The 21,915-nt window shown below is 50.3% G+C and overlaps 7 protein-coding genes across 7 annotated transcripts; 3 read left to right on the forward strand and 4 right to left on the reverse strand.

The window, feature by feature from the left end:
* Positions 1-86: 86 nt before the first annotated feature.
* Positions 87-2,449, forward strand: PG998_012119 (acetyl-CoA synthetase-like protein; the record flags this gene model as incomplete). Its single annotated transcript, XM_066878935.1, has 4 exons — positions 87-264; positions 337-1,080; positions 1,137-1,418; positions 1,491-2,449. 4 exons carry the CDS (start codon positions 87-89, stop codon positions 2,447-2,449), a joined length of 2,163 nt encoding a protein of 720 aa, XP_066725319.1.
* A 413-nt stretch (positions 2,450-2,862) lies between these two features.
* PG998_012120 (uncharacterized protein) lies at positions 2,863-5,132 on the reverse strand (the record flags this gene model as incomplete). The annotated part of the gene is made up of 2 exons (XM_066878936.1): positions 2,863-4,315; positions 4,366-5,132. The coding sequence occupies 2 exons, from the start codon at positions 5,130-5,132 to the stop codon at positions 2,863-2,865; spliced, it is 2,220 nt and encodes a 739-aa protein (XP_066725320.1).
* A 51-nt stretch (positions 5,133-5,183) lies between these two features.
* Positions 5,184-8,093, reverse strand: PG998_012121 (uncharacterized protein; the record flags this gene model as incomplete). Its single annotated transcript, XM_066878937.1, has 3 exons — positions 5,184-5,683; positions 5,753-7,448; positions 7,560-8,093. 3 exons carry the CDS (start codon positions 8,091-8,093, stop codon positions 5,184-5,186), a joined length of 2,730 nt encoding a protein of 909 aa, XP_066725321.1.
* Positions 8,094-10,440: 2,347 nt separating this feature from the next.
* PG998_012122 (uncharacterized protein) lies at positions 10,441-13,379 on the reverse strand (the record flags this gene model as incomplete). The annotated part of the gene is made up of 3 exons (XM_066878938.1): positions 10,441-11,562; positions 11,623-12,103; positions 12,232-13,379. The coding sequence occupies 3 exons, from the start codon at positions 13,377-13,379 to the stop codon at positions 10,441-10,443; spliced, it is 2,751 nt and encodes a 916-aa protein (XP_066725322.1).
* A 1,142-nt stretch (positions 13,380-14,521) lies between these two features.
* Positions 14,522-18,065, forward strand: PG998_012123 (uncharacterized protein; the record flags this gene model as incomplete). The annotated part of the gene is made up of 5 exons (XM_066878939.1): positions 14,522-14,581; positions 14,643-14,686; positions 14,745-16,403; positions 16,459-17,043; positions 17,417-18,065. 5 exons carry the CDS (start codon positions 14,522-14,524, stop codon positions 18,063-18,065), a joined length of 2,997 nt encoding a protein of 998 aa, XP_066725323.1.
* A 1,260-nt stretch (positions 18,066-19,325) lies between these two features.
* Positions 19,326-20,067, forward strand: PG998_012124 (uncharacterized protein; the record flags this gene model as incomplete). The annotated part of the gene is made up of 3 exons (XM_066878940.1): positions 19,326-19,443; positions 19,495-19,584; positions 19,655-20,067. 3 exons carry the CDS (start codon positions 19,326-19,328, stop codon positions 20,065-20,067), a joined length of 621 nt encoding a protein of 206 aa, XP_066725324.1.
* A 734-nt stretch (positions 20,068-20,801) lies between these two features.
* Positions 20,802-21,754, reverse strand: PG998_012125 (uncharacterized protein; the record flags this gene model as incomplete). Its single annotated transcript, XM_066878941.1, has 2 exons — positions 20,802-21,403; positions 21,472-21,754. The coding sequence occupies 2 exons, from the start codon at positions 21,752-21,754 to the stop codon at positions 20,802-20,804; spliced, it is 885 nt and encodes a 294-aa protein (XP_066725325.1).
* Positions 21,755-21,915: the final 161 nt, after the last annotated feature.

The raw sequence follows: 21,915 nt of genomic DNA on the forward strand, positions 1-21,915 counted from the left end.
CACTCGGGCAGGCCGGTGAGCTCCATCAAAGCGGACCTGGCCTGATCAAAGGGTATTTGACCAGCGACGAAACAGCACCTAAAAACATGTTTTACGAGGACGTGGAGGGACGGCTATGGTTCGCTACCGGTGATCAGGCCATCATGTTGGAAGATGGTCTGGTAGCCATCACGGGCAGATACAAAGACATAATCAATCGGGGGAGGTGCAAAGATTTCACCAGCCGCGATGGAAGCAATTGTCCAGCGTGTCTGCTCCGAGACAGTATGTGTACACCCCGTTGGCCCTTCTGGCACAATTTCACCTTGCACTAATCACGAGTTCAGGTTCAAGTAGTCGGCATCGCAGACGAGCTAGCGGGTCAGGTTCCAATCGTGGTGTGTGACAACTCTGCCAAATCGTCGGCAGAAGAGATACGCACTGCCATTGTGCGAGAAATGGGCACGAAATGCGCGCCCGTCGAGATCCTGCGATTGCGAGACTTAGGCCTCGACGATTATCCACGGACGGCTTCCGGCAAGGTACAAAAAGGCTTGCTCTCCACCCTCTGCCTTCACCATGTCAGTGACCGGGAGAAACTCAGTGACGAAGCGAGAATGTCCAGTCTGGAGATGGGTCTCCTGCAGGCTTACAAAAAGGCGACCGGGATTGACGTGGCAGAAATCGACAAGACCGCCTCGACATCCTTTTTCGCTGACAGCATAGCTTTGATGCGAGTAAGGGATCAGGTGCGGAAGTCGATGGGCGTGGATATATCGGTACGCGACATGGCTGATCATCCTACCGTTGAATCCCAGGTCCTGCTTTTGGAAGAGCGCAGCACCGGCGGTCATAGTCAGAACAAGGCGGTTCCTTTCTCTCCCGCGTCTCTCAACTCACTAAGCGACAGTATCGAAAATGGCCAGAAGCTGGCATCCCGAGTTGCCGCGCTGGTCAACCAGCAGGGCCTCCAATGGCCACGTGATGTTACCGCTGTGATTCCTGCGCATGATTACATGCAGATCCTGCTCGACGCCCACATCATCGATACGTGGAACTTTGCTATAGCCGTCCAGACAACCAACACATCAATAGAGGCAAGTAAAGCTCTGATAACAGACACAAGACGTCACGCTAACCAAACTCGCCGTTTCTAGGCTCTCAAAAGGCTCTGTGTGCAGCATTGGCCAACAGCCCAGTCCTCACATCGCTCTTCGTAGAGTCGGAAGACAAATGCGGCTTCTATATTACACTTGCGCCGACGGATGTGTTGTGGAACAAATGCATCTCTGTTGGATCGCCCCTAAAAGAGAAAGCAGACCTGGAACAATTCGCAGTGGACTATCCTCATCATCATCATTCGCGAATGCCCGGCCCTCTCTTTCACGCCGTTCTCATGCGGCTTGAAGAGACAAACTCATCAGCTATGGTGTTCTACCGTACGTCTCGTGACCTCTCTCAGTGCGATGCCTGATAACTAACTTGGAGGATGCGTACAGTTCATCATATAGTCCAGGATGCTCAATCCGTTCGATTGTTCCTATCAGACCTGGAATTTGCACTGGAGCATCCAGGCCAGCAACTCGACGCGCACCGAGACTTCAGAACTTGGGCCGAGTCGTTCCAGGCTCTTCGTAACTCTCCCATGGCCAGCTTATCCGTAGAATATCACGTCCGACGCCTCCAATCTCTACACGAACACAAGGCCGCGCTTTACCCACCTGCCCACGTCCCCCGGCGCGCCATTGAGGAATCCCCCGACGGTCTCGACTACCAATTCGACGCCCCCGGCCTGGTAGACCTCAAGCGCCGCCTCCCGGGCATCGACGCCTCGACGGTCCTCAAAGCCGCCATGGCCATCGTCAACGTCAGCCGCACCGGCCACTCGCACGCCCTCTTCAACAATTTCGAAGCCGGCCGCGGCGCCTTCCCCTTCGTCCCCGACAGCCTCGCCGCCGCGGTCCCGTCCGCGGCCCTCGACGCCGCCGACGTCAACGGCCCCGTCATGGAGGGCGTCTGCAACCTCCTCGCCGTGCCGCGCCGCGAGTCCGGACTCGCCCTCCTCGAACGGGTCCGGGACGACCAGGCGCTGCTGACGCGCCACGCGCACGCGCCGCTGCGGCGCGTGCTCGCGGGCCTCGAGGCACTGGGCCACGGCGCCGATGCCATCATGGTCGACGTCCACCGCGCCCAGTTCCTCAGCTGGGTCCCCGGCCTGTTGGGCGACTACGCGCGCCTGAAGGTCTCGCGCATCGCCATCCGCTGCGCCGCGGGCCTGGTCATCGTGGCCGGCATCGGCGGGCCGCGCGCCACGACGTTTGGCTGTTCGCTGCGCTGGGACGTGGCGAACTACTCGCGCGCGGAGGCGGGGCGGTTCATTGCCGACGTTGAGACCGTGATCCACCGGCTTACAAGTCCTGATTCTTGGGATCAGGAGGTCGGCTCGTTAGTGGATTCGGTGAAATCGTGAGATCCAAGAACCTACTGGTATGCATCTCGGAAAATATATGGCATTTTATAGGGTATTAAATCGCATTGGATGCCGGAATCAATCTCAGGCTGAGCCATATTTCTGAATACTCTTGCTTCTGTTTCACACACATTCTCACATGCCCTCTCACATGTATTGAGAAACGTCATTTCCATACCTGCACCAGTCTACTTAGGGAGAGTTTCAAATTAATACAAAACCAAGGCTCTTGCAAGAATAGTGCCGTTTCTGATCAATTTTGAAGTGGATTACACGGCTATATCGTGATTAAAGATTGTTCTGGATAACAAAGGAAGGTAATATAATGAGTATGCAACTAGTGTTATTTCCTTATCCTCATTTCTGTCATGATTAAAGGCTTCTTCTCGTCATTATAACCAACATCTTAACTATCAACGTCTTACTATAGCCTTTGAATTAGGTAAAGCACCCTCAGGTCCGCGGATCAACAAAGGCTTAGAAAGGTGAGGAGACGGAAACCTGTTCAGCTTCCCACCCAACTTTCGAATGCCATCAACACTAGGCTTTCTCATCTCAGACAGTGGACCTCCAGTGCCCTTTAAAGCCGTCTTTATCGTAAGCTGCTTTCTGGCTCCTTTAACTGTGGTGGAACGTACTGTCTGATGATCCGGGCTTGCTTGCTCTCGGCGGGCTTTATCGACCTGGAATGCCTCGGCCGTTTGAAGACCACCCGTAGCCAAGTTACAGGCCAGCATGATGCCAATGGGAACCTGACGAGAGGCCGGGTCCTTATCATTCACAGCCACAGCATAGGACAGGGTGGATCCGTAAGCGGTCAGGTTAGCGACCTCGCCCAGGATCGCTGCCGTGCGTGCCTTGCTCGCGGGAATCTGGCTCAGCTCGTAAAAGTGCCATCCGGTCGCGAATATCTGGGGTATCAGAAAAATGGAGCTGACAATGGCCCCCGTGGCGCGTCCGTCTTCAACAGCTAGGCCCGAGAATTTGCTGTCCGAGGTAGCGAGCTTCTTCTGAACGTACCCGCTGAACAGCACTTTGGAGATAAGCCCGGCGGCCGTGGTGGCTGTGGAGATGGTGCTGACGGCGGTGTTCTCAATAGGACACATGGGGTCAAGGACGCCGGACGCCCCGTTAAGTACTCCTATCATGCCACCAAGGACGGCTGCGGGTATGGAAAAGGGGTTGTCTCCCGTCAAAGCCTCGGCCTCGAATCCAACGAGGAAGTCGCCCATAAAGAGACAAAAACCTGCTGTGGCGTGTCCAGCAATGTGGATCCCCTGACGAAGGGCCTGAGGCAAAGAACGCAGTTGTTTCCCTCGCCCACCCGCTTTGGTTCTGTTTTGATCAGAGAACGAAGCTTCAGTAGAGTTAGCCTCATCGAACATCTTTGTGAGACTTTCCCAACTCTCTACCGAGATGATAGCCTTTACATCGTTACTATTTAGGAACGGCGACTCGCCATAGGCAATCTTATAAACCACGTCGTAACTCACTGCACCAATCCATAGAAACAGATCGAGGAATGAGATGTTGGGGATACCAATCATGTCAAGGATGTCGGATATAACCGGGATATGAATCTTGGTGTCCATGATGTCCATAACAGTGCTGCCCATAGCATTGAGGGTGTCCAGGAGTGCGTCCACAACGACCTGAGCCGAGAGCAGTATCCCCTCTGCTAGAACAGTGGCGAGAGCTTTCAGGGCTTCTGAAACGCTCATTGTCGGCAGCTTCGATGCCACGGTTGCGAGGTCCGAGTAAATGCCCGATAACGCAGGCCCCTCATCCGACAGAGCCTTGAGTAGAGCTTCGACGACATCCCCGACGTCGGTCTTAGACGCTGCGCTGTTGACTGACTTGAGTTGACTGACTTGACGGTTATGTTACTAGCATTGTCACGAAAGTGTGATGCAAACAGCATCGATGATGAAGTCTGGCCTTTGGCCGGGCTGCTCGCGCTACCGCTGGCTGGTTTGGAAGAGGCGTAGCCCAATGAAGACCAGTCATCCATGCCAGCCCACTGGCGGAGAGACTTCTTGGCATCCCCGATTTGACCATCGAAGGCATTTTTCACTGCGCTCAGTTGACCGATCTGGTGTCCCATGTACAGTTTGACAAGACTATACAACACGTCCTTGGTTCTTTTTATGTCTCCCCAGTCAAATAGGAACTTGACGAACTGAATCAGCTTCTCGATCGCGGTCTTGGTGGCGTTGAACATCCACTCGACGGCACCGACCACCGCCTCGACCGTGTCCAGAATGGCACGGTAGGCCTTGCCGGCGATGGTGGCTACGAAGTGCCAGGCATCAGTGGCGGCGTGTTTGACCAGTTCAATGACGGCCTCAACTCCCGATTTTAACCATCGGAAAAGATCCCCCGCAGCAATAGCAATGAAATCGAAGGCGCCTCTTGCCGCGGGGAAGCCAAGGAAAGCTGTTGTTGGCACCACCCGGGAGCAGGTGCGGTCCAGCCTCGCCAAACGTGTGAGATTGGGCGGCTTGGTGTCATCCCACGCCTGTTGAAGGCCGGCCATCCCGGAAGCTATCTTTTGAAGCTCATCTGTGCTGGCCGAAGAGTCGACGAGGCTCATGTGATCAATTGCCCCCAGCGTACCGCCCGCAATGGTCTTGGCAGGGAACGACGCTTCCCGGAGAGCACTTTCGGAGTCGAGACTCGTCATCCTGGCGAACACTTTCTGCATTGGGTTGATAATGGTGCTCAACGGACCATTTCAAATGGAGACGGTGATGATGGTGGCGTTGAGGCCAACGACGGCCTCCACGACGGTCGCGATGCCCAGTGAACTGGTGGAAACCAAGACCGGTTTCGGGCCAACCAGGTAATACAGACCATTGATGTAGAAGGGAGTTAAAGCGTCCGCCGAGATCTCCAACTCGACATTTGCCGCTGGCAGATTATCCTCGTTACTGATGTGGATCGTGGTTGTGTAAGAGTTGAAGGGCAACGGCTTCTCGACAGCTGGCACGGCGAGGGTTATCTCTTGTGGTCGCCACATCTTTGCGCCTGTAGCGGTCGACTGGGTCAATTTGAAGAGCTTTCCACCGCCCGAGGCAAAGACGGTGTTGCCCCCATCCGCCTTGTTGATGTACGTGGAAAACTGCTCGACGCCCGACAAAATCGGCACGACTACCGACCATGAACCTGGTTGGTCAACCTGGGATGCTGGGCAAGACGTGTAATATAGCTGGTCGTTTCCGTTCTTTCCGCAGACTGTTTCGAAATTAGTTAGGGAAGGCATATGAAGCTGATGATTTGAACGTCAAACGTAGGTAGACTTACTGGTCACAAATCCGTCGCCCATCGTGGCTTGCAGTTGGTTGGTTCCGGAAAGACAGTCGTTCGTAATCAGGGGCGAGGCCTTGGACCCATCCGATTGCTTGTCGGCTGCAAAGCGATATAGTGTTGACCCGCCGACGCAGAAGAGATCCGTCAGCTGGAAGAGCTTTGAAGTCTGACTGCCATAACGGGAAGCTGCAATGGCATAAGTGGGTGTACTGTCTGGTAGTCTCAGTCTCCGTGGTTCAGGCGGCCCAGAGCCATAGATGTTCTCTACTGGCACGTACACCAGCTGGGGAGTCTTGCCGCTGAATCCGGAGGTATAGACACCGTCAACACGACCATTCGAGACTCGGCCAACGGTGCTCTTATAGCTCCCGTCTTCAATATCCACAGGGACGTCGTTTTTCACCCAGTAACTCCCGGAAGTCTTGGAAAGATCAATGTGGTAGCGAGCAATGCATTGCTTCGATGACTCTGTCGAAGTGGGACGATCAATGTCGACAACAAGGTATTCCTGGTTGTTCGAAGTCTCCACAAACATGACACTGACGATCTTTAGGGCGGTTGGGTGCTCCAAGGCGTCGTCGAAAGGAATCCGTGTCCACTCCGGGCTCGTAGTCCAGTCAACATTGGAGCTGTCGTTTCCTAGCGAAACGAAAAGCGTGTCAATCCCGCCATCTGATATGGCCAAAGCGACGTTTATGGTTCCATTCACGGCACTCTGTCCCACGTCAAAGGTACGCGCCTCGGCCGAGTCGACATCGACGTACCAGTGCACGATGACGGCAGAGGAGAGGTCTTCAAACTGCCACCCATTGCTCGATGTCCCACTCTGCTCTTTGATGACGTGGAAAACCCCCGAAGTATCGATGGCAAACAGCAAGGCGTGGCCATCGTCGGTCTGCAAGGCCTCGAACTTGCTGTACGGGGATACAATTTCCCCTTGGACGTAGTTGTCCAGCATGTCCGATGAGTACGTGAGCGTCAAGCCTTTCTGGGCAGGAAAGTCTCCCTGCGCGAGGGTATGGCCCTGGCTCCTGGCTCCATCGCACAGCTGGGCTTGAGTGACATGAGACTCGCTGGGGTTGACATAGGTGATCTTGCATAAGAGATCTTGGTAGTCTGAGAAGACCGGCGATTTGAATGCGAAGGTTTTCGACCCCGGAAAGATGAAAGACTGCAGGGTATCAAAGTTGATGGGTTCAAGGTTAATCGGCCCCATGTCTTCGATGTCATCCTTAATATCATCAATGATCTCGTTGAGCGGGACAAAAAGGTCAATAAACCACCCAGTATGGGGTTGTTCTGACCCGTCAGCAGTGTCAAAATCTCTCCAAACCACATTCAGATCCCCGTATTGCCCGACAGAGATGTCGTACCAGTCGGTTCGCTTTGGGTCGTAAACAGTCAGCTCATCATTATTGTTGGCAGCCCGTAAATACATGTGGACTCGGTATTCCTGCTCGATCTTGATGGTAGTTCCATGGAAATACGCCTTGACAGTGTAGTCGGTGGTTATGTTGAAGTCGGCGCTGTACAATCCATAACTGTCAGAGTCCGTAATGTATCGATGGTAGTTAACCTGGATGACCTGAGTAGCGTCCGTGAAACTTCCAACGTCCACGCTATCAGGCGCACCGTCTCTGCTCAAGGAAACCCTATAGACAGGAACCCAATACTCCCAAGAACCCTTGACCTAAGGAGCGATGCTGGCGCAATGTTTCGAGATCGCTGGGCGCATCTGGTCCACGAGGAAATGGCCAGCTGCTGCTCGATTGACAGAGATCATACCACTCTCATCGTCTACTTCGTTCTTTTCCACCCAGTTCCAACCGAAGCTTGCGGAGCCTGGCATCGGCTTGCCATCCGTGACGCACAGAAAGTCCAGCGTGGTGACGGCCTGTTCCTCCATGTCCGGGTTCGCAATCACATTACCCTTGTCGTCTTTCAGATGCGACACCTGGCGTTGGAAGCTTGTCATTTGCAACTGTGACGGATCGGGCGACTGTGGCGTAGCCGTCACGGCGGCGAGTGGCAGGCCTTCGGCTTGGCAATGCTTTGCGTAGACATTGATGAAGTACCTCGTAAGCAGATACTCTGGGGTTGATCCTTCCTCGATGCCCTCGATGGCGGGCAGGGCCACCAGTGCGGCGTGTTCCAAATCGTAGAGGATCTGCTGTAAGTCGAAGGATGTCGAAGATATCTTGTTGAGCTGGCGCAAGATTGCTTCCTTTTCAGACGTATGTTTCTGGAAATAGATCGGGCCATCCAGGCTCTTGTCAAGCTCAGCGACGGTGAGGTTGACCAGGACTTGCCAGAAGGTTGTTCCCACACGTCCCATTTTCCTTCGCCATAACCAGCGGGGGTACAGTTGATGACGGTGAGCTCGGAGCAGAACATGTTGAAACCAACGGAGCTAGCGTCCGACCCAAAGTGAACTATCGATGGCAAGTCCTTCGGCATCACCCCCGGAGGTAAGCCGATTCGAATCTTGATGGCACCCATAAATCTGGCACCAATGAGATCTTTCTTGATCCGGGGATCGTCGAACGATGTGTTTGGCGGTATGTCAAAGGGGTTCACGCCGTTGCTTAACTTGAGAAGTTTGTCAAGCTCAATTTCAGTTGGGACAGCGTCTTCGTTGGCGACAAAGAAGAGACAAGTGGCTTCCTGCTCGGAGTTGTCCAAGAATTCCAAAAGTCCAGAGTTGATGCTGGCCTGTGTCGTGGAGATGACAAAGTCATAGCCGTACTTTGGGCTCGACAAGTTTGACTGGGAAGCCATAGTGAAGGCGCTATAGTATCTGTGGATGTCGTTTGACGTAAGAAGTGATGATAAGTGGAAGTGATGATAAGTGGAAGTGATGATAAGTGGAAGTGATGATGAGTGGAAGTGATGATGAGTGGAAGTGATGATGAGAGGAAGCAAATAAAGGAATATGGGGGTGGGTGTCCCTGGATCAGCTATTCTTCTATATATTGACCCCTTAATAATTTAAGATACCAACTCTGCTGTTGCGCAAAATCGGGCACGCGAAGTGATACAGGCTTCTCATCCTTGCTATCGACTCCAGGTATTACGAGTATTACACACTGTTGTACAACAGGGCTTCGGCCCCCTGAAACTCTGGTGTACGGTTACGCCGTGACCCCTTGTACATATTAACTGCCGAGACAAAGTTCCAAGGTCACTGTTATGTTTTCCAATTGAAAGACAACTGGAAACTTTTTGTATGGATTTGTTCATTTGAAGATTGAGTTATCAAACAGAATAGATGACTGTTTGATGTAGTTAATTTGTCTCTCAAAATCTATATACCTAATCTAAGGAAGTTCTGATAACGATAATGATATAGGTTAACAATTATATGTACAGACCATGTCGTCAATTCAAATTAGGGGACAGCCGTACTCAATAACCCTCTCCTGGACCTGTTTCCAATTAGCCGTAGTCTCCTCCAGGGTCTTATTCTTCGAAAGTTTCATGGGCGTTACACCGCAATGTAACGGGCGGTGCTTCTAAATACCCGTTTCCCACTATTCGAAATCATTGCTCACTAGAGTACAGCTAAAACAAGAATAATCGGCGCAGATCCCTAGGCGAGATGTCCCGATACCATATCACAAAACTTCCAGGAGGGGAATCGGGCTGAAGCATTTACCTGCATTTTTACACGCGGGCCGAAGCTTCTCGGTGATTCATAGAGGATGTTTGGTCGACGACATACAAAGAGGCAGACTGAGTCCAAGCTTCCCCCGGTTCTCTGTTGAGTTGCGAGCTGGACAAACAGAGCTGCAAGTATCAAGTCAACAACGCCAGCCAATGCGACGGTGATGTATGAACACCATAATAGAATACGTGTCAGAAAGCTTAACTTGCTGTCGCGGCAGGTCGGTTCCCGCTGTCTCGGCTACTGCCGCCCAGCTAGAGAAGCACACTGAGATGTAGAGACACCCCGCAGTTTGTGCCAATGCTTTCTGTACGACGTCGCCACCGATGATCATTAGGGCCGTTGTTACGTCTGTTTGGTTCAGCCATTGCTCTACGAATTCAAAACTAGTGAATGTCATGTTCTCTAGATGGTGAGTGTTAACACCTCCAGGCAGCGGGTTTCGCCTCGGGCTTAACATAAATGCAGGCTTGAGGAGTTATGCATAGCCTTTGGTGGTAGTGTGGCGTTCAAGCCTGAGCAGCAAAGATGGCGTCGGGGCTGTGCATGTTGCCCCAGCTGAATCAGCCCGTTGTATTACATGAGATCATAGACTAGACTGCCTAACGCTGTCTTCATCTCATCCACTGTAGGTTGGTAACATGCAGTGTTGCCTCATTGTAAGATCGCCCGCACCATGAATGCCTTCTGAGCCGGAGCGAATCTAAGCTAGTTGGGCTTTTTTCAGAGGCGACCGACGTCCTTTGCGCCCAACAAAGCCCGCGTGCAACTATAGTTGGGTTGCCTAACGCGCCCCGCCCGAGTGCAGCCTTCTCACAGAAGCCCCTTTCTAAGTGGCACCAGCCGCACCCTAGCTATGTTCCAATCGTTGGGGTGCATCACAGCCTGAGATATTGCTGTTGTAAAGTGTACGTGTACAGGCCGACATCCATGTTTCTAAGGCTTAATAAAGGAGATAATATACATCGGAGCCAGTGAGATTCTAGTAGAAAGCCTCTTTCCCATAAACCAGTTAGAGTTACATTGGAGCTGTGTTGGCTCGTTTTGGGCGAACCAAAGTTTTGAGCACGTCTTTGGTGGTTGATTTATGCTGGTGTTCCACCTCAGCAAGTCCTTGTTGCACACCCCCGACCTTGGGGTGTTCAAATGCGCCCTGGAGACTGAGTCTCTGCTCCTTATCTTCCATGGCAGACGGGGTGGGACAGGCACGAGACCCATGCTCTTTCGACGGGAAAAACCCGTCGACATACCAAGCTTGGTTAGCATTCAGCTCTGACGCAAGGCAGATCTCGTCGTCCTGCGTAGTGCTGACCATGATCTCGGGGATTCCTAGATCATTCGTAACCTCTTTCGCCTGAGAACGCATCACCCGGCTTCGATTTGCTTGCGGAAAGGCGCCCCGTGATTCCCGCCACACCTTCACTCGATACAAAATATTACAATAGAAGATGCGCTCGCTGCTCTCAATGGAGTTGTCATCCTCAGGTTTCTCATATGTCTCAAGGTGTTGTCGATTGGGCGCTGGATCAGTTGGGCGAATATGAACCAGTAGCCCGACTTCTGCCGGTTCATCAAATGGCCTGGGTCGTGACAGAATAATCCCGAGCTGACCTTCCGATGTTTCCAACTCCTTCTCATGTTTCTGGTGTATGTCATTGTCCTCGATCCTGACAGTAAACCAGTCGAGAAAGCTGGGCCCCGTAGGGAAAGAGAACGTCTGGTCCTTAGGGAACAGAACATTTGTCCTATCTTGGGTATGGAGAAGAAAGCCAGGGTAGCGTACTTTTAGACCATGCTGACCGCTAGAATCTAGTTCCGCCAGATGATCGATGGTAGTAAGAGGGTCCGGGGGTTCAGTTGCGCCAGCGAACATCCATGTTCTCGGGGCCCATCCGAATCCACGCAGATTAATCTTCTCGCCAGGGAGAAATATGATACCTGGTGGAATGCTGTTCTCCCATTTGTTATTGAAGATCCTCCAGAACTCCTCCATCGTATGGTCTTTCTCCTTTGTATGTTTGTCGTCCGGTTGGTCAAGCTTTATTTGCAACAGGCCCTTCTTTTCGATGATGGTGTTCTTATATTCAAGACCGAGCATTGTGGCTAGAGCCAATGTTTCATGGAAAAGGTTCGTAGTAGTCTGGAAGGATGGTTAACAATAATGAATACATCCCACAGGAAGGGGATCGGGACTTCTTACTCTCCAGCGCGTCGCCTGCCATGTATTTGCCAAAAGCATAGCTGCTCTCAGTCTATCGCTTGGCTCAGACGGGTATGGGACATCGTGCATGAGTTTACCTCTCAAGTGGGAGTTAACTCTGGCCAAGACTACTGCATGCAGGCTCTCCTTAGACTTATCGTCCAACCTCTGCAGCAGTTCCTCCAAGCCTAGAGGACGTTCCTTTGCAGATCTCTCAGCTTCTTTGAAGACAAAGTATATCTTCTTGCTAAGGAAGGCTTCTTGAAGGGTCCAAAGTCGCCTCATCCAACCACTTGATAGTATGCACATTGCTGCAAGCGAGAATGCGTTCTCGGAGCTTTGGTCATGATGCTGCATCTCCAAGCCAGCATCCAAGACGAGCGTTAAATCCGATTTCTTGAACACGGAGAATATCTGTTGTATGGAAATCTTCCTTGCCCGGTTATCCTTCTTCTGTACAGGAATTACCAGCGTATCCATCCTGTATGCGATGGAATTAGCATATGCTTGTATCGAGATGCATTTGTGGCAGAGAAAAGATTGATGGGGTAGGGACCTTACCAGAATGTATTATATCCACCCAATAAAGCGAGTTGTCTCTTGATATACCTTAGTTGGCACTTAGGGATCTGGTTTTCCTTCTCATTTCCAAACCCGTCGGACCACACGTGTGATATGGTGGCATATTTCGGTGAATTAGGTGACCAGGCTATAACTTCAAGCCTAACATCGGTCTCGTCTTCGTTATAGAACTGGAGGAGCGGTATGCTGTCTTTTCTCAGATGGGTTTCCACGAGTTCCATATCAGGGCCCAGAGGTTCCCCACAGTCTTCGAGACATGGAGTGACGTAGTGAGATCCCGACAGATGTCTGCTGTGATATTGCCCGCTATCATCGGTTGCTGAGATGACATTACAGGTTGCCTTTGTGCATGGTGCTCTTTCTTTGGTCCTTTTGGTGTGTTCCTCTCCTTTGATGAGGCTGACGTCCTTGTAGGCGTAATAAGCAGCCAGTAGCAAGGTGGCGTTTGACTGAAACTGACTCCGCAAGATATGAATTGTACGTGGACACCATTTGTTTTCTCTCATTTTGAGAATCACAAATCTCGGTTGGCCCCAGCCCTCGGTGTGGTCGTAATGCCATCCATGGAGTTCGGAGTTCGTTTCCCGCATGATTTTCGACTTCGCCGCAGACAAGGTTTCACCCAGTGTCATCAGCACCAATGCGAACTCATCCGTAACCTGTAGCTTGCCCATTGCGACCTGTTGTCCCAGAGAATCACCTTCACAACTAAATCTCCGTCTAACGACCCTTCGAGCAATATCAAGCACCTTCTCGGCGCGGACCATTCGAAGGTTTTGGCCTGATGGGTTGGCATACTCCCATTTCTCCCATAGGAGAAGCGCATCTGCGAGCTTCTGTGTGGTCAATGTGCCCGGTGCGTTGTTCCCCGGGTTGTTAAGATCATTGAAATCGAGGATAGGTTCCTGATCTTTCTGTACCACGGTGAATACCAATCCGTAGAAGAGCCATGATTGTAGGAACGTAGCTAAACATGCAGAGGGGCTCGGGCTTTTACCCAGATGAATTTGGTAATTATGGTCGAATTCCCAACCGCATTTATTTGGGTAGTCGTGGAATGTCTTCCAGTTGCTGGGTATGTTGTCGCTAGATGAAGCAGAAACAAGGTTGGTGACTTTAATATCCCGTGCTTCGACGTAGAAATTGTCCTTAATATGGTCAGTAACATGACCCATTTTTGTCATCTCTCGAGATTTTCGGCTGAGGTGTACAGTTTATCGTAAGCATATAATGCCCAAGTGCTGACTGGAGACACAGAGAATAGTAGCTAGAGACACCAGGTAAAGCTGTCGAAATGTCAATCGCAATCACAAGGCTTCTGAAACGACATGTGCGAACACCCTATCACCCCATAGCATCAGCTTGCTTTTCCAACGCAACTGAAATTTCATTGCCACCAGCTGTTCATCGGATGCAGGTGCTTGTCCCTTTTCCTTCCTTTTTTCAATTGCCTACGGCACGATGGTGACCTAGCCAAACAGAGGGGCCAGCTCATGCAGCCATATTCAATAGCAATGTATCTACTCATGCCACGCCGGCTGAGATGCTGTCAGCTTAACTCGATTAGGCTACACATCGGATATTGACGAAGCCGGCTGGTAAGATAATACACAGAATGCCAAAGCATGCATCCTTTGACCGGAGCCTTACCAAGTTCTGGTAGCCCAGAGTCGCTTTCGCACGATTCTGCCTTGTCTCGAAAACCGCAATGACAGCCGTTATAGACAACTGTAAATCATAATATGATGCCGCTCTCTACATGGCCTGATACATATAGAGCTTAGAAGGGCGAGGTCTGTCGATGGATGTCCAGAGGATTGCTCGTGTGGCTTGTCTCGGGCGAAATGATGCCTTTGGGCTTGGAGTTCGGTGGTCGGACAAATTATTTATAAATGCCTGCCGCGGGAATTCTACACATATTATTAGCCACCACCAATTTAAAACAGTCTCACTTGTGGCTGCCTCCGTCCTATCACAACGCCCCGATACCGGAGGATGATGACCTTACTTGCATTTCAACCCTGGCTAACCGCCAATCTAGGGAAAACGGTCCAATCACTAAGGTCAGGACACGAAGCAAGTCTCAGCGTGGCGCCCCCTCTGCGACTTTAAGGCTCACTTTCGGTATACCAGCTGACCCCTAGCCATCCATTTTATCCCACAGTGAGCTTGGGACTCCTCGGTTGGAAGGTCTGCTGTTCATGCCTTCATGTCTGACACTTAAAGCACCTTGCAATCGCGAGATACTGCATGCTTTTATGGCTCCATATTCACGATTCTGATTGAATGAATCGATACATTCGCCATCATTCCAAGAATGGCTCTAAAATCGAAGAAGCGCGAGGTGACTACCATCCACCCCACTCCCGCATCCCTGGTTAGAATGGTCAAGGGATCGTACATTCAAGGTTATTTTGCCACTAATCAGCCAAATCTAGTATGCTTTCGAGCGTGTCCGGCAGGCGACACCTCGGCAATACATGTGAGAATTATTCGCAAGCTGTCTACTGTAACAATCACATACTGACCGGTCATCCCAGACTCATCATCGTCGACCCATTCGCTTCTAATCAACTGGATGCGTACGGAGACGATCTGAAGAGCCTGTGCATGGAATCTCTTGGTGTCCATGGAGATATCTATCGCTTTTGCTTTCACCCCAGGGGGCTTTTTAGAGGAGCCTCCAGCGCCGTCCAGACACTCTCCGACAAATTGGTACAGGAGCTGAAGGAGATCTCACCATGGGCTGAGTCTGAAGTCGAACTATCCAACGACCAATCCAACGACCGCCAGATGCTTCTTCAAAGCAATGTGCCATTGGTCTTTTTAGTCCACAGCATCGCTGCTTGGGTTGTCAAGTCAGCCTTATCCCAGAAGGAATACCCTGGTCATCTTGTGGGCACTCAAGCAATCTTCCAGATTGATGTGCCGCTCTCCACCGATGATAAGAACTATAGGACAGCAGCCAGGCAGTGGAGCACTCTCCACAAGAAGTCAAAGAAGAATTCATCAGATCCCTCTACCCGGGACCTATTTAAGTTATCCAAGACTACTCGCTGGGGCCCATTTGGTGGCGAGGACAAGTTCAAACAGAGCCTTGAGAACATCGAGCTCGCCTTTTCAGAGCTACGTAACTTGTCCTCCACCAGAGCCGAAAGGAGCCAATGGAAACGTCCCGAGTTGATCGAAGTAGTTACGGAACAGTTATGGTACCAGGGGGAACCGATAGACCTCATGAAACAGAGAAAAGATCAGATCCGTGATACAATTAAAGAGATCGTTGCCGATGCAATCAACACACTCGAATTGTCGACTTCTACTTCTGGTTCCGTGGCAAAAACAAACCAAAAGCCTGAGCATCACCCAGAGAGTCTCGATCCTATCACCGGTAGCTTGAAGCACTCACCTCCTGGCGAACCATCGTTTTCCACGCCCAAGCAACACTTGGAATCAGGACTTGACGCTCAAGCTACTACACCAAGTACTAGCCAGGCGAAAGCTCATTTTTCTAATGGAACTACTACAGGTGCAAAGATTGGCACCTTGATTGACTACGGCAATTCGTTTCTCAATAACGGAGAGTTCTTGATGGCCAATGAAGCATTTCAAAATTGCCGCAAACTCCTAGGTGACGCGCAAAGCTCCATCAAATCTCGGTGCGTTATCTATGTCCGGATCCAGCTTGCTCTCATCAAGATGAGTCTTGCCAGTTATGAGGATGCCCGTGGCGAGTTTGAGCAAATCCGTGTTGATCACAAGTGTTCTTCGTTCCCTGAAGAGGACTTTGACGTAAATCACGGGCTTGCCATCTGCTCGCTATATCTGGGGCGTCATAAGGATGCAGAAACGAGATTCAGAGAACTATTGGAACTTGCGACTAGTGACCAGTCGACCAATACCAACTTGGTAGACATCCGACGAGATTTGGGCTTCGCGATTGCGTCTCAGGGTCGTTACGTGGAAGCGCAGAAACATATTGAAGACGCGCAGAAACAAATTGAAGGCGTGGCCACTCCAATGACCACCAGCAATGACATGCTTGATAACAGAGACGCGGACGTTTCTTTGATGGCACTGTCTGGAGACCGCAGCTTGAAGGGGATGAGATATGCAACCAGTCAAGATATGCACATGCTCAACCTCACACGGGCCCAGATAGAATACGCATGGGGTAACTTCGAACGCGCCCTAGAATTCATGTACGTACTCTCACTCTCATCCTTTACCTAGCACATACTAACTCAGTTGTCACAGCGAGGAAGCCTATGAGGGCTTCAAATCCCATTTAGGGACGAGACATCAGACTACATTAGAGTGCGCAAGCTTCCATGCCCTTCTACTCGCATACAATTATCGAGTAACTGAGGGGCGGTCTGCTTGTTATCTGGCCTTGGAGACGATGAGATCCGAGTTAGAACCTTCCCATCCATACATCATTGAGGCCTTGGGGCATCTAGCCCAGATATATCACATGCAGTTCCGATTAACAAGCTCGACATATACGGGCCAGGTTCATGTAAAGACAGCTAAAGAGGTCCTGGGCACCAAAAACCCGCAATCACTAAAGTCAAGATATCTTCTGGCTGAGATACTATTAGCCTGCGGCGACTACGCTTCCGCTGTGAAAGAGTTGAAAGAAACCACTGAGGAATCTCGAAGTCTTTACACAAACACACACCCTGAGACCCTCCGATATCAATCGACTCTCGCGCTAGCCATGTACCATTCTGGCAAGTTGGACCAGGCCTATCGACTTGCAATGGAAGTGCTCCAAAAGGTTGAACTGTACACATACAACACCAAAGTCAACCCCATTAGCAGGAGAGACTTTTTCTCCCCGTAGGAAACCACGGAAACAAAGACGAGAAACGCCTGGACGTTGTTATTCAAGCTCTTACCGAGGGTCCAGACAATGGAATCATCCATCCTTCGCTGGTAATGGCCCTCCTAGTCCTAGCTCTCATAGGAAATCGAAAGGCCAATGAACTGGAACTTGCAAATGCACGAAGGATCTTCCAAGTCTTGCGCACGAGCATCAAACCCCAAATGAGAAGCATCCCATTGCTAGCTCTGAACTACGAGATCGATCTCGCTTGGCTTGGCCAGTCAGGGGGCATAATCGTTTTTCAGATGCCGCGAGAGAGCTGGAACAAATACAATATTCCCAGTGGAGTTCTTGGCACACGATGAACGCGTGTACTGCGTCGGCGAGGCGTGAACTTATCGCTTCGCAGTGCGCCCTTGCAGAATGGGAGAACCCCGAGCTGCACCCCGGTCACATTCTTGGAAGGGGTTACAAGAGCTGGTCTGAGAGGAACCGCGTCGACCTGCTAAAAGGCCTAAGCCTGAGGGAGAGAAGTCAAATCGTGGTTCAAGAGCTATCCCAAGAGATACTCACGACGCATGAGCATCAACTTGGCCGCTGCCACCCGGAAACAGTCAAATCACTAATCTGGCTGTTCACGCTCAAATCTTGCCTTGGGGTTGACGAGACCGTTTTGATAAGTCTCCTTGATGATGGATTGAAGCGTCTGCGTCAGGTATCCGCTCGGAATGAACGGTTGGCAGAGTCGCTGCAGCTAGAACACAAATTCGTTATTGTGATCATACATCTGAGGTTGGCGGCTACCATGCCCAACTTTGCTCGGAAAGCTCTCGAGATTTTGCGCGGTATCAATGACACCATTGCGCAGCTCCCGAAGATTGATGGAAGCCTGACCCCATCTAAAGACGACCTTGCTGATCTGGAAGATTTGGTGAAATCCGACATCAAGAGGGTTCTTGACATAGTCAAGTCCGTGCAAAGATGTCGCAGCCATGACAGGGACAAGTCCCTTCTTCGATCTGGCGTGATATCCTAGTGTTTTCTTTAATATGAACACACGAGTGCTATCTTTATCCAGTATTTTTCTCTTCTCTGGAGCAGCACTTCATTGCTGGCTACTTGCTCAATGGGTTTTTTTTATTTACTTTCTACTACTTGATTCTATGCGTTAACGGACACCCAGTTGATGATATCTGGGAAACGATCAAGATGGATAAGGTAAAAGGCGCTTACGGGCTGGCGACGAAGGATCAAGAGCAGTATCGAATTCTGTGTCTTCACTGTGGCGGCGAACACACCATCATAATTGAGGTGCAAATCAAGCTTTCCGACTTGGCTCCTGGGATCAATGATTCTGCTAGTTGATCTCTAGCTAGACTGATATGCAATACACTCTTTCCCGGTCTCCGATCTGAAGCTTCTGGTGTAATGACGACTTTCTACTGCCCAGGTTATGTTCTTGGTAGGCGCATATCAAAAATCACAGTCTCTCCTGCATTTATGATGGGAAACATAGCATGTGCGCCAATAGCTTTTCTAACGGTCACACTTGTGAGAATATAGGCTGTTCAGGGTTTTCTGAAAGTTCTCAACTTGGCCTTGTTGAGGTAGAAGCGTACGGTTTTCAACTTTCCCATCCCGACCATGGCTCGATAGTTTTTGCGGCGCCAACAAAGGTGATAGCAAAGTCCATCGCATTGTTTGTAGTGCTAGGGGTAGCAGCATTTGGCACATCAGGAAAGAGCAATATTTTATCTATCACAGACACATGACCAGTGACGTACACGTGAGTAGGTGCGTTGATAAGATATCACACCTTCCCTTCCCTTCCCTTCCCATTTCTAGCTAAAATGTGATATGGGCATGATGGTTGATGATGCAATGATGTGTCCTGTTCAGGCTTGTCACTCAGTTGCATTCAATGCTGGTATTTCGCTGGAGGTTAGGAGCACTGGTTGGTCGTCTGGGCACAAGTGAGTGAAACGTGTGCTTGAATTAGGTCAGTAACGTAGGCCTGTACCGAATAATAAGACCCCCCAATATGTAGCAGTTGTAAATCTGAGGGGCTGCGAGGCTGCTAACAAATTCAACCACTTAACCATTTCTTTCTTTCCACATTTTGATTCTAGATTTCTTTTTCCCACTTTCGAAAATACATGTTGCATTGCCACTGCTGGGCAAGACCGTCTTCCACGCAATCAACCACCCGTCAAAGTACAAATTTCATCACACTTCCACGAAATCAACCACGCTCAGCAAAGCCAAAACGCGATCTTTCTTTCATCAAACAGCCAGAATGCCGTTCGACCCGGTGGACAATCAGCTTGTCACTTCAGGCAAGCAGCTGTACGATAGTGGAATCTTTGCAGACGCCGAACTCATTATTGGCGGCCAAAAATGGCCAGTTCACAAATGTATTCTGTGACCTCAATCGAAATGGTTCGAGAGGGCCTTGAACAAACCAGTCAAGGAAGGTGTCACGACCAAGGTGGACGTCACTGGCCAGAACCCCAAGTTCCTCAGCATGATACTGCGTTATCTTTACATGAGAGAAGGTACGTCTGGTCGGATAGTTCGAGAACTCTAGGTCTTTTTGCTCTTCTAACCATGGGAATGGGCGAACAGGTATCGCGGGGAAGCTAGATTCGATCATCGAGCTCATAAGCTTCGCCATCACCGCCGACTACTTTGCTATCGATGATCTCTGCACCAAGGCAATTAGTTCGTTCAAGACTCGTATCCGATTCATGCACCTTGAGATCAACCTTCAGACACGTCGACTGTCGGATGAGGCTTTTGGCGATTTCTTCTATGCAGCACGGGTTGCATACAGAGGCAGCTCAAAGTTCAGGGCGCTGCGGAAGCCAGTCCAATGGTTTATTGGACGCAACCGTAATTTGATCTTCAAAGGCAGCCCTTTCCTGGCAAATATCTTGAGTATGCCAGAACTTGCCGCAGCGACGCTTATCAATCTACCGAAGGTATCATACTCGTATAGAGACAACGATATTGGCGAGTGGGATGGATATGATGAGTAGGAGTATTATGATGACTAGAGAGACTACAAGTCGTGTTGATCGAAGATATTGGAATGGATTGGGTACATTCTCGAAGCTATGACATCTGAGGACACATTAGCACTTGGCAGATTATGGAGCTTCTGAAGAGGAGTTAATACATAAATCAAAGTCGCATCTGATCAACCATAACCACTATGATGATAAATTAAGCCTAGAAGATATTCATATAAGGTGGGCGTTAAGATATACGGATTTCACAGGAGCGCCCCTATAATGGTATTTTAAATTGTTGTTTTTAAATCCACCGCCAGCCTTAACCTACCAACAACGTCGAGAGGTAATTGGAACAGCAACCTCAACCCATCATGCCTGCCATAGCCGTGACGACATGGGACATGCTACTGAGCGGAGGCGAGGCAATTTTTGACAACAAGCTCTTCTCTGACGCGAAGATCACACACAGTGGGTGACAAAACATGGCTTGTCCATAAATCCATCATATACACGCGATCAGTTTACTTCAGAAAGGCAGTTGGTCGATCATGGGGCTTCCTTGGAGCAGCGGATAAATAACTCATAGTCGCATTTGATAAGTTATAAGCCTTCACAAGCATGAAGTGAGGTCAAATATACCTTAAGGGTAACTGACTGGTGGCTTTGCCTGGGGCTGTGTATGCTACCTCGTTTGCCAATATCAGTGCCAAGCACTTGCAGTAGATATTCTCGAACTTGCTGCTGCGCGAATCACATCATTATGCCTTTGATTCCGATGATTCCGTTGATGACACTGATTCTGTTGATGTCATTGATTCCTGATTCTCGAGGCACTCATCGCAGGTTCCAACGAGAACTCGCTCCTCATCATAGGAATCATCCCACGGACATGCGAACAAGGCGGTCTCAGTGAGATTGGCTTTGACTAGCTTACATTCTCGGCACTTAGGCGTTGTCTTGCTGCAAATAGACATTGCCCGTTCATGGTGGGGAGAGCCCATGAGCTTGACCAGGGCGCAGGCAAATCTGGGTATGTTTTCCACTTCTCGCATGAATCGATCATCCTTGGTTAGAAGGAAATTCTCGCTGGCCAAGAATTCCTCAAGCGGCCCGCGCAGTGCCTCGTGGTTTGAGCCACTTGCATATGCGAGGCGCACTGCGTAGAAAACATCGCCCACATCTGCGTCCCATAGATAAGGACCCTCGTTGCATGAATCATAAGCCATCCGAGCCAATCTCTCAAAGCTTTCTTCGACAGCTGAGATTCCGTCGTCTTTGACTTGCTCGATGCCGAAGTAGGTCGCAGCAACAAATAAGTCAACTGCTTCACGGACGTCCACGAATTCGTATCCACTATTCACTGGATGGCTTTTGTATTAGCAATCGGAACCTCAAATTTTCAACCCGATTGGGGATCATACAACGTACCTTTTTCTCCCGTGTAGAGATAACGGAGGATGTGCTTCACGGCCATGCTAGATTGACCTTCGATAGTGATCTCGTTGGTGAGTGATTCGCCGCTAGGGCCCATGAACGTCTTTCTGAAAAACTCCGATCTAGAGCATATGATGGACTTATGAACGCGCCATGTCTCGCCGTTCGCTGTAACCTTCGCATCGGAGAGGAGCCCATTGTTGAACAATTCTTCGTTGCCGCACTGCATCATCTGCCAAGTTCTCTTGGAAATGAGAACCTCGTCTTGGGCAGGCATGATGGGTGAAGGTTGGTGCCTGAGTTGGCTCGCTCCAGGCGTTGTTGGTAGGTGAGGGATGATGTAGATGAATGAGGTGGATTGATCCAAGACCTGCCTATTTATAGACCGCTGTGAGGCAGGCAAAAGGTGAATGTAAGGATGTATTGAATTGAATGGAA

Source organism: Apiospora kogelbergensis (assembly GCF_038363985.1).
Source record: "Apiospora kogelbergensis strain CBS 113332 chromosome Unknown utg000008l_segment0_segment0, whole genome shotgun sequence".
In the NCBI taxonomy this organism is placed as follows: Eukaryota; Fungi; Ascomycota; class Sordariomycetes; order Amphisphaeriales; family Apiosporaceae; genus Apiospora; species Apiospora kogelbergensis.